This window comes from Mandrillus leucophaeus, unplaced genomic scaffold (genome assembly GCF_000951045.1).
Source record: "Mandrillus leucophaeus isolate KB7577 unplaced genomic scaffold, Mleu.le_1.0 Scaffold298, whole genome shotgun sequence".
In the NCBI taxonomy this organism is placed as follows: Eukaryota; Metazoa; Chordata; class Mammalia; order Primates; family Cercopithecidae; genus Mandrillus; species Mandrillus leucophaeus.
The window spans coordinates 4,197,804-4,209,884 of record NW_012103120.1 but is presented as its reverse complement, the minus strand read 5'-3'; the positions used below and the strand labels follow the sequence as shown (position 1 = coordinate 4,209,884).

The window sequence follows — 12,081 nt, the reverse complement described above, 5'->3', positions numbered from 1 at the left end:
TTCGAGTTCCCGGCCCGGGCGCGGGAGGGCGGGGCCTGGAGGGGGCGTTCTCAGCCTCGGCCCTCCCAGAGGAGCCGGTTCGCCCGCCCCTCCTGGGACCTTCCGTCTTACCCAGTCCTGGCCGGTTTTCTGAGTCCTCCTGAAGTCACACCACCCGGCTAGAGGGCCAGGAGCCTCCTACTCCCCATCTCCCCGTCCACCACGCGCAGTTACTCACCTTTGTCTCCAGCCTGGATTAAGGATCCAGCCTTTCGCTTCCATCCCTCTTGTCCCTCCTGATCCTCCTGACCCTGTCTTTAAGATCCCAGGAGCTGCGGTGAGGAGTGAGGCTGAGGGGCCCCTTTCATCTGACGCAGCGACTCCGCTTTCCTCCGGCGGCTCTGTCTATGGCTGAGCTCTTTGATCCTTTGAGGGATGGTTTGACTTTCCCCGAGCAAAGAGCCTGTGTTGAATAGCGGGGATGGAATTCAGTCCTCACAGACAATGAGAGGACAAGACCTAATTGAACCGAGTATTGCCGGGAAGGAAAAGGCAACGGGCCAAGCCTTTGACAGGGTGCGAAACTGACTTTTACCATCGTTATAGTCTTTAAATCCTGGAAAACGAGTTGACAACCCCCAAATAAAGAAGTGTAATGACGTCGGATGACTTCACCCAAATACAGACCATTCCAAGAAAGACTTGCGCAGTTATCATGCATGGTTGCGTTTTTGCATAAAACGAAGATTCCCTTTGTCCGCATGTTTAATAGCTTAAAAATAAAATGAGGTTTTTATCGGATACAAGTAGCCAGGAAAAAGTGATACAGTGAAAACGATTACAGGATCTTTGTAGACTTGTCTTTCAAGTTATTAGAAGTCTTATTCTATCTGGTGGCAGGTGGTAGTGGAACTTGTGAATTGAGATTCATCTCGGAACGGGAGGCACGGCTGAGACTTCTAATAAAGACAACTTCAGTGTACACTGTGTCTTGAAGTCAGTACCTATTTTTGACAATCACGTCCATCTACACGTAGATACAATACAGGGCAAAGATCATGGAAGTGGAAGGTATCCCCAAGCACTCACCAATGTAGTAAATACTAATACACTTAGAATTATTTTCAGCAACGAGGTTTGAAACAAGAGGGCTTATTTATTTATTGGTTGATCTTCCCTGTGTTTTACTGGGGAAAATTATTTGTATACGCATTTAAACAAATTATTATTATTTTGAGACAGAGCCTCGCTCTCTGGCTCAGGCTGGAGTGCAGTGGCGCGATCTCAACTCACTGCAAGCTCTGCCTCCCGGGTTCACACCATGCTCCTGCTTCAGCTTCTCGAGTAGCTAGGACTACAGGCGCCCGCCACCACGCCCCACCAATGTTTTGTATTTTTGGTAGAGATGGGATTTCACCGTGTTAGCCAGGATGGTCTTGATTTCCTGACTTCATGATCCTCCCGCCTTGGCCTCCCAAAGTGCTGGGATTACAGATTTGAGCCACCGTGCCCGGCCTAAACAAATTATTTTTTAATATTTGATTTTGGGAGGTCTTTTTATATTACTTGAAGGAGTACAATTCAAAGAAGGAAAAAGATCATTTTTGTCCTCAATTTGGTGTTTCTTCCTTCATTTAAAATTTATATAACCTACTTTACTTATAGTACAAATTCTTATTTGTTTAGCTTCCTGGAATTCATGTATCTATAAATGACCACTGTTCTATGCTGCTTTATGGAGAAAAGAAAGTAGGGTTCTGATTATAATGTGGGCTTTGTTTATGGTAGTATTTTTTTCAAGATGCAAAATTTGATCTTGCAATCTTTGAGTTGAATTTGCAGTTTTAAAATAAAAAGGTCTTGGCCGGGCACGGTGGCTCACGCCTGTAGTCCCAGCACTTTGGGAGGCTGAGGCGGGTGGATCACGAGGTCAGGAGATTGAGACCATCCTGGCTAACACGATGAAACCCAGTATCTACTAAAAATATAAAAAATTAGCTGGGCGTGGTGGCGGGCGCCTGTAGTCCCAGCTACTCGGGAGGCTGAGGCAGGAGAATGGCGTGAACTCGGGAGGTGCAGCTTTAAGTGAGCCAAGATTGCGCAACTGCATTCCAGCCTGGGGCGACAGAGTGAGACTCTGTCTCAAAAAAAAAAAAAAAAATAATAATAATAATAATAAAAAGGTCTTATATCTGTGCAAATAAAAAATATTATTGTATCGACATTGCTTGTTAAATTAAGGAGTGAGGCCTGCACACGTATTAGTAATATGATTCCTCACAGTAGTCTACAGAGGAAAAAAATGACAATGAAGTCATGTTACCAATAGGACAATCATCATTTGCCTGAGATAGAAATAGGCACATTCTCTATGTAACTACATGCTTAAGCTGGACCAATTCAGAATTAATTGGGGTTTAGAACTATGAAATTATCACTGAAAACAGAGCCAAGATTTCATTTTGAAATGGCCTCCCCTGAAAGACAATTTAACAGCTAGCATTTAAGGTTGGATGTGGTGGCTCACGCCTATAATCCCAGCACTTTGGGAGGCTGAGACAGGCCGATTGCTTGAGCCCAGGATTTCGAGACCAGCCTGGGCAACATAGTGAAAACCCGTCTCCACAAAAAATACAAAAATTAGCTGGGCGTAGTGGCGTGTGCCTTTAGTCTCAGCTTCTCTGAAAGGAGGATGAGGTGGGAGGATTGCCCGAGCCCGGGGAGGTTGTAGCATGTAAAGGACCTGAGAAACTGTTTTTCATAGGTCACAACAACATGACAAATAATAACACGTAGACTCAAACGGGCCCCCTCGCTTGATTCAAAGCCCTGTTTATACCATTAGCAGTCAGGCACTGCCAATTGGGCATGCAGCTCCTTGTATCTCTCCCTCAAAGTGCTATGAAAGACCTAGGGCTTATATAGTTGTTCAGGCAAAGTGAGTGTATCTGTGCCACTCCTGTTACCACACACCCTTGCAGACAGCCGCGGCTGCATCTTTATATTTCAGTTGCCTCAGATACTACAATCTGACCTGAATTGACCTCAGTAAAAAACATTGGCGAAGTAGGCATGGAACTCACCTGCCTGCAACCCTTGACAATGGTCTTATCCATCTCCCTTTATCATCTCCTCTAGACTCGCCAATTAGCAACAATTGTCACAAAGACAAATGTAAAAAGAGAGCTTTGAAAAATTAAACTTGAACTTTTTTTCTTATTCAAACTTCCAAGGCCCTTTGGGAACCTTCCAGAGTTTTAATTTCCTAGGAAAAGGCCTCATCCACAGAAAGACATGGTCTTCATAGATTCAATGATTTATCAGTGCTATATTCCATAATGACTCAGTCAGCTAAGCCTGTACAACCACACAAAGAGACGCACAGGAAACTATGGAGTCCTCGTCTAAAGGTACAAAAGTGATAGAGCAACTGTCATCCACACACAGTAAAAATGAGTGCACATGTATAGACTGTCCACAGACATTCCACTGCAAAATGTAATTATACCCTTTCTATGCTGTCTTTGTAGTCTGCACTCTCCTAACCAGCAATGCTGAGTCGATCATCTATCTGATGTGAAACTGTCTTCAAATCTCACACAGGACGTCTATCGGAATCTATGTTTGCTGCATGGCAAGTCTCGATTTTCCCATCTCTATTAGTTGTGTTTTTGTTTTCCGTTAAATTCAAGTATACATTTTTCTAATTCCAACTAAATTCAATGGGAAATAAAGATAAGCAGAAATAAAAGGTTTAAATTCACCTTTAAAAGTAAGGTAAATGTGCACATTATGATGCTACATGTGGGGATTCAGATGTCATCATTACTTACAAATTTTGCTAATGGCCACTTATTCAAGATTCGCTATCCCAAATCAGTGACTGAGAGAATAAGACCGTTTGAAGTATATAGACATGTCAAGAGCTTTGAAATCAGTGTTTTCCTAAATGAGGTCTGCTTATCACTGATGTACATGAAATACCTATCAGTGGTACTAAGATACATGCTTTTGTCTTTAATAATTATGTATTTATCTTAAATGAGTTTTGTTTTGTTTGCTTTTTGAGATGGAGTCTCACTCTATCACCCAGGCTGGAGTGCTGTGGCATGATCTCGGCTCACTGCAACCTCTACTTTCCAGGTTCAAGCAATTCTTGTGCCTCAGCCTCTTGAGTAGCTGGGACTACAGGCACGCACCACTATGCTTGGCTAACTTTTATACTTTTAGTAGAGAAGGGGTTTCACCATGTTGACCAGGCTGGTCTTGAACTCTTGACCTCAAGTGATCCGCTCACCTTGGCCTCCCAAAACGCTGGGATTACAGGCATGAGCCACTGCCTCTAGCCTCTAATGAGAATTTAAAAATGTAACTAGCACATAAAACCTGATTTTTTGTGGGAGGGGTATTATTACTTAGGATGAAGCTGAAGGATGTGGGCACTCAGACTGGTGAACTTTACTATTTCTTTTCCTTACCCTTCCCTAGCCTCTGTGCTGTTTTCACATCCTCCATATAAGACTGGTTTTCTTGAGGAAGCTGAACATGAAAGGCTATATACTGTCTGATTCCATTTTTCTAAAGTTCTGGAAAGGGCAAGGGTATAATGAAAGAGAACAGATCAGTGGTTGTCTGAGACTGGGATTATGAGAAGCAGAACGACTGCAAAGAGGTCTGAGGAAATTTTTGGGGTGATGAGGATGATATATGTGGTTATACAACTGTACGCATTTGTCAAAATTCATTGAATTCTGAGCTTAAAATTGGTGACTAGCATACACATTAGATCTTAATAAAACTGAACTAAAAAAAGACTGATTTTCTTGTAATCATTTTAAATATTTCCCCCTCTTCTCCCATTTTGTTTCCTCTGTTTCCATTCTCATCTTCTGTTGTTACCATGTTGCTTTACATGATAGGGGATGAGCGCCATTTTTGCCCTCCTCCAAGGAAGGATAGTTCTTGAAGTTGCTGAATGTTTTCAGATGCCAAAAGGAGTCTGAAAAATCCTGCTATTGAGTAGGAAGCAGAAAAGGGAACAATCTCAATATGACTCAATTCAAGACGAAAGTATGAGCACCTAGTATACAGACAGTACCATACAAAGAAGCACTGGAGGACTTTAAAAAGAAACGTTATATTTTCATCAGCTCTTTTTTCCAAGCAAGTGTGAAATGACTGGGGTCTGGAGTAGGGAGGGGGAGACACAAGAGTATAGGTAGTTAATTCATTATTCCCAGGAAACTCAGCATTTGAGTCAATCAATATAAAGCTGCACATGGACATAACCCATGACTACAGGCACAGTGTCTTAGGAACAATTAAGACCTCAATAATCATAAACCAGTCCCCACCCAGTTTCCACACCCTAGACTCTTCTAGATCAAGAACTGCCCCACCTATGAAACCTTAAACTGCAGCAGTGCATTTCTTGATCAGTTCATCCTGCCTTTCTAGGTCATTCACTCCCCTCCCAATACACCTCAACTTAGCTCCCAAGACCTTTGTCTCTTGCTCAGCATTTGCCCACATGACTTTCCTTCCTTTCTTATTGCCTAGCCAGACCCTATTCCTTCATATTGTCAACATCATCTCTGGCTCCTGTGTCTCCTAGCCCTCCGGCCCCCCAGATCCTTACCTTTTTTGCTCTTAGAGTAGCCGGGAGACTAAGCACTGATAGAGAACATAGCCATGAGGTTGCCAACCATAGTGACACATGTAATGCTGACAGGCAATCCATTTATTTCCCTTATTCAGCTCTCCTTCTCTTTTTGTTTAGTGGTGATTTGAAATATTTACCCTTCTCCTCAAACTCCTTACCTTCAAACAACTTTCTCTCAGCAGATGATGTAGTCCCCTATGCCAGTAAGAAAAACCAAGGCCATCAGGTGGAAATTCTCTAAACTGTAATATCTACAAGACCAAAGGTCTGTCTTATCTAGAGGTCTATGAGAAAAGTGTAGCACCAGGCACAAAGTAGGAGCTTACTCAATATTTATTGAATGAATGAAGGAGCAACTTTTTCACCAGCAAAAGCAGGATGGCCCAGTAGTAGATTATATTGTTTGCCCACAGTCAAAGCCCCTGTCTACTGGGTTGTTCTCCATATTCATAGGCCCTCTCTATGTCCCTGTTCTGGTGAACTCAGACATGAACGTGGGAGTTGCTCCGGCCATGAAATGTGTACCGAGATAGTGTGTTTCCCTTCCCAGCAGCAGCTTTAAGAGCTTGTGCATGGTTTGGCATTCTCTCTTTTCCTTCTGCCACCAAGACTGCAGTATTCCGGATAGGAGCCGATACTCTCACTTAAATCCTGAAATGTGGACAACATGGAATCAAGTCAGAGCCAACCACTTCTGGACATGGGTATGAGGGAGAAAGAAATCTTTTCTGTTGTAAGCCACAGAGATTGTGGGATTGTTGCCACAGTATGACCTGGTTAACCTTGACAGGTACAGGGCTCCACACACACTGTATTCTTTCGTCTCCTGGCTTAGGAAGCAAAGTGTTCCTCCTTTTGCCACAGGTTAATCTCCCCAACCCCCACCAGTCTCGTTGGGTCACTTCCCTCAGTTGTCACTTCTCTCTTCTGAACTTTCAAGCACTCCCTTTCTGTTGACTTCTCCTTAGCACATAGACGTATTTGAATATCTCCCATCTTAACAAAACCAAATGAATAATCAAACTCTTCTTAGACACCACTTCTTTTCCAGTTATCACAACTTCTATTTTTCCAAAAAAGAGGTTTCCACCTCCCATCTGTACTTTCTTTTCTTACCTATTTTCTTAGTCTATGTGGCTGTGGCACTGACCCTTTGGCCATACAAGTGAGGCAGCCAGGTGAGGGGGCGTCCCTGGAGAAACTCCGACCAGCCTGCCCACTGAGGTGGAGCCTTGGGAAGTTTACATCCTTTGCAGTGGGGAGACTCTGACCTTGCGAGAGTCCCGGTTTCCCACTTTTCTCCCTTTTCACCCAATAAAACCCTGTCTTACTCACCATTCAAATTGTCTGAGAGCCTGAATCTTCATGACTGTGAGACAAAGAATGCCATCTTTAGCTGAACTAAGGGAAAGTCCTGCAACGCAAGCTGACAGACCCAATGGTTATATTTTGCAGATATTGACTAGTAACACCAGGAAAAAAAATAGTTTGTTGTCTTTGCCTCTTCTAACCATTATTCCTCATTTTTTTCCTCTGAAACCAGGGTAAGAGAGCATTTTCTCCAAAGGAAAGCTGAACCTACTATTACTTCATGGTAGTACAGCATGGAGCTTGGCTGTAGGTTCCAGGAGAAATCACTGTTGCCTACCTCAAAATTTACACACACAATGTGGAGTCCTAGGCTTAGGCCATGCACCTCTTTCTTTCCAGATGGTTCATCTATAACATCTGTCAATCAGAGGGTAGGGGACATTGTGTATCCCATATTTGTCTGGGATGTTAATCATATTAGACTGTCCTGGGGCCACGTATCAGTCCCAAAATACTTTTCTCTATTATTCATAGAATGTCAGGGGGCTCCTCATGCAAAGAAGGATGCCCGTGGCCTGATCTGAAATTCGGAATTTTGGAGTTAAACACATGGACTAGATTCTCCACAGATATGTTACACTATAAGTTGCATGTAAGGAAATTGATCTGCTCTTCAAATTTATTTAAACTCAGTAAGAACGAACATGGCACTATCCTAAAAACTGACAACATGTCTGTACATACTGTTTAATTAAAATAACCCAACGTAATTAAAGCCCCTGGCTCTTGCCAAGGGTTTTTAAATGTTCTCTTCTGCTCAACTGCACCTATGATGCTATAGACACATAATCATCATTCGAGATTTTCTTTTATTTCCCCAGGTCATAACAACTTTGTGGAACAATTTGTTTAACAAACATAATGGTTTAGGACTTAAAGTCCTCTCTTTCCCTTCCAAATTATCCCAGCCCCTCTGATACAGTTTGGATTTGTGTCTCTGCCCAAATTTCATGTTGAATTGTAAACCCCAGTGTCGGAGGAGGGGCCTGGTGGGAGGTGACTGGATTATGGGGGTGGATTTTTCCCCTTGCTGTTCTCCTGATAGTGAGTGAATTCTCACAAGATCTGGTTGTTTAAAAGTGTGCAGTACCTCCTCTCTTCTCTCTCCCTCCTGCTCCAGCCACATAAGACCTGCCTACTTCCCTTTTGACTTCTGCCATGATGCTAAGTCTCCTGAGGCCTCCACAGCTGTATTTCCTGTACAATCTGCAGAACCATGAGCCAATTACAGCTTTTATTTATAAATCATCAGTCTCAGGTAGTTCTTTATAGCAGTGTGAGAATGGACTAATACACCCTCCCTTCTCACTGTCTCTAAGACAGGGGTTCCCAATCTCTGAGCTGTGGATTGGTACCCGTCAGTGGCCTGTTAGGGACCCTGTGGCAGGCGTACCCCAGGAGGTGAGCAATAGGCAAACAAGCACTACTGCCTGAGCTCTGCCTCCTGTCAGATCAACTGCATTAGATTCACTTAGGAGCATGACCCCTATTGTGAACTGTGCATGCAGGGGGTCTAGGATGCATGCAGCATATGAGAATCTAATGCCTGATGATCTGAGGTGGAACAGTTTCATCCTGAAACCATCTAACCCTCCACCCCCAGCCCATCCTGCCCACTGTGGAAAAATTGCCTTCCACAAAACCAGTCCCTGGTGCCAAAAAGGTTGGGGGCTGCTGCTCCGAGACTCATTTCAATGCATTGATTGCTTTTGGATCTGGGGGTCATTCTCATTGCTGTTTATTCTGATGCAGGGTGGCCTCTTCTAGCCTGAGTGCCATCCTTCTGCAGCCACATTTCCTACAGCTGTGCTCATCTGGTAGTTTCATGCTTTGTAAATTGTAGTGCCAGGTAAGGCTCTTAGTCCATCAGTGATTGTCGCTCTTAAACACATTTCAAAAGTATTCTGGTTTTAATGCTTTTCTCACCTCAGATACTTAGGACAACTTTCCAAGAATTTACCTAGAGGATATTTGAATGGTAGCAACCTGTTTTAATAAAAAGGTCCTTCCTCACTTTTCTGTTACGATACTTTTGGTTGTGAGTAACACAACAGCTCTTTAAAAGTAGTGGCTGAAGGAATAGGGATTTAATTTCCTCCACGATGGGAAGTCTTGAGGTAGGTTTTTCTAGGGTAGGGTCAGTAACTCAAAAATATCAGGATTCTTGGCTCTTTCCCATTTTTTTCCTTTTGTTATCCTCAATGTATTGAAGATTTGTCCGTGTGTGGTCACAAGATACCTACCATAGCTCTAAGCATCATGGCTCACACAAAAACACAGAAGCAAGAAGGGAAAGTGGTGTTTTGTTTCATGTACATCTCTCACTCTTTTTATTAGGTGTGAAAAACTTTCCCAGAAGCCTCTAGCATATTTCCCTTGGGCCCTACTGGCCAGTATTGGATATACACCCATGCTGTATCTGCAAGGGCAGCTGAACAGGGAGAAAGCTGGCATATTTAGTCTCTACGATGGGAGGAAAGCTCTGCCAGCAAGGAAGAAGGGAGTTAGGAATGGCCATTGTGTGAGCAACATCAATGAATACCACATCACTGCCAACTAGGATCCCAGGTGCCTTGGGTGTCTCCTGCCTCAGAGTGAATTCTATGTCTAAATAAAGGAACCTGCCCCTACACTTGGCCTCTCATGTCCCCTTTGTTAGAAAGCAATAATCTCACCTTTCCAGACAGTTCCACCATTCGCAAAGACCTCTTAATAATTTCTCCCCACAGCCTAAGGCAGTCTCAATGCAAATAGAACTCCTAGTGACTTTCCTGGTACTCCAGAATCAACCTGAGCAGGATATGTAGATTAATATCCTACTTCTTCATTCTTCTGTCCTCCCATCCCCCCACCCAATTTTTGCTAATTTAAAGCAACAGAAAGCCATGTTTACTCCTTATGCAGGCTCAGAAAAAATGTGTATGGGCTAGCAAAAATGTTTGTACTTTTCTCCAGGGTGATCATTAATATCTCTGAGGAGTAACAACAAGACTACTTACTCTCAAATACACTTATTGACCTAATCTCATTTCTTTATAACCTTACATCATGTGCTCATTATATCATTATACAGAATCTAAAACAGTATCAGCTCTCATGTTGTCAATAACTGTTGTTAGGTACAATCTAAATAAATCCTTTTTAACATATCCTGACTAGATTTTCAAAACTTAATGTTGGTGAAACCCTGTCTCTACTAAAAATACCAAAAAATTTAGCTGGGTGTGGTAGCGTGCACCTGTAGTCCCAGCTACTCGGGAGGCTGAGGCAGGAGAATCACTTGAACCTGGGAGGCAGAGGCTGCAGTGAGCTGAGATTGTGCCACTGCACTCCAGCCTGGCGACAGAGCCAGACTGTGTCTCAAAAAACAAACAAACAAACAAAAAAACTTAATGTGAACTCTTTTTGTCATTACTACCATCTGAAAGCATTTATTAGGCATCTAATTCCATGTGGTACTATCCTGGCTCATATATAAAACAAAGCAATGCAACAAATTTTGCCTAGGAGTTTAACATCAAATGTACACAGAGTAATAAATAGACTTAAAAATTCACAATTATCAACTGACAAAGAGGGAGGGCAAGCTCAGGCTGGTCTCAAAGTGGTGGCACATCTCGGAAAGGGCTTTATGCAATTTCATTAATATCTCTTGAGCACTTACTATGCTCAAGACCCTGTTGGGCCTATAGAGATTGATGTGATAAAAATCTCTGCCTTCTAGGGGCAAATAATCTTATAGGGAAACATACATTGCCCAAGAATAAGTTTTCCTCCTTCTAAAGGACAGTTTCTGTCCCCCCAGGTATATTTTAGTCTTGCTCTGCTGAAATCGTACCTTGAACCATTGCTCACTTTGTCACTTCTAGCAGCCTGTGATACACAGGCTGTATTTTCCTTTGAGGTCGTGATGCTATGTTTGCAAGGGCCTTCTGGCAGGGAAAGATGGGACAGGCTTTGCTTCTTTTAAGGCATTGTCCTTCCTTAGATCACATTCCCCCTCATAAATTATGGATTAAGATGCAGTTATACTTAGTTGGCTGTCACAAAACCCAAAAACACAGTGGCTTCAGTAACATTTAACTTCCTTTGAGAATAAGCAGTGCAAGAATGGCATAATGGTTCAGGAATCTATGCTCTGTCTTTTTCCTGTGCCATTCTGAACTCTAGGCCTTCATGCTGTGGTCTAAGTTGGCTGCTCCAAACTTTGCATAAATATGGCTGCTGTGTGCAGCATAGACTATAGCAGGTAAGGGAAAAAGCATGGAAATGAGTCAAGTCATCATTGTAGCCTATGTGAGAGAGGATGATGGCTTAGACTAAGATGATAGATGTGGCAAGAGAAAGAAATGGGCAGATCTAAGATATTTGGAAGTAGCACCAACAGGATTTGTTGAGACATAAGATGTGTGTGGGACCATGAGGGGAGATTCATGAGGGTTGTGCAGAGGGAAGAATGCAATCAATGATGACTTTTAGGTTCTGGCTTTAACTACTGGGTGATTCCATTAAATGAGTTGTGGGAAAGGAGAGATTTAGGGGATCAAATCAAGTGTTCAATGTAGGCATTTTAAGCTTGAGATTCCTATCAATTATGAGAATACCTGCTTGCCTACTGAATTTTTGACTATTATCTGGATTTCTCCTTCCTATGTCCTAATGCCTAAATGGGTGCTCAATCCCAAAGGCTTCCATAATTAGGAATAAATCTATGCCCCTATCCATTCTTCAGATTTGTTGCTGGAATTTCCTGGCTATATGTTTTCAGACCAGAGTTTGTAGCTCTCAATTTCCCCAGCTCCATTCTGCATGGTGCTGGGTTCCCATTTCCCTCTCTCTTTCTGATCCTGTGTTTCTGCAGTCATAGGATGCCTTGGGACCAAGTCAACACAAGTCAAGCTTTTGGGAATAGACTAATGATTTTTTCAAATGAAAGAAGATCTTGGAAATTTTTGTCTTGTATAATTTTCTTTCTTTTTTTTTTTTTTTTTTTTTGGTGTTGTCCATTCATTGGGTATAGGCAAAATAAATAAATACATTTTTAGAAAATGGCCAAACAGTAAATAAAT

General features: G+C 42.6%; 1 protein-coding gene across 1 annotated transcript in view; it reads right to left on the bottom strand.

The window, feature by feature from the left end:
- The window catches only part of NAMPT (nicotinamide phosphoribosyltransferase), a 35,472-nt gene extending 34,772 nt beyond the window's left edge, over window positions 1-700 (bottom strand). The window contains exons 1-2 of the mRNA XM_011986391.1: window positions 575-700; window positions 353-442 (exon numbers count right to left, since the gene is read on the bottom strand). Coding sequence (XP_011841781.1) covers window positions 353-442; window positions 575-700 — 216 coding nt within the window. The remainder of the gene's footprint in view (window positions 1-352; window positions 443-574) is intronic.
- Between the last annotated feature and the right edge of the window lie 11,381 nt (window positions 701-12,081).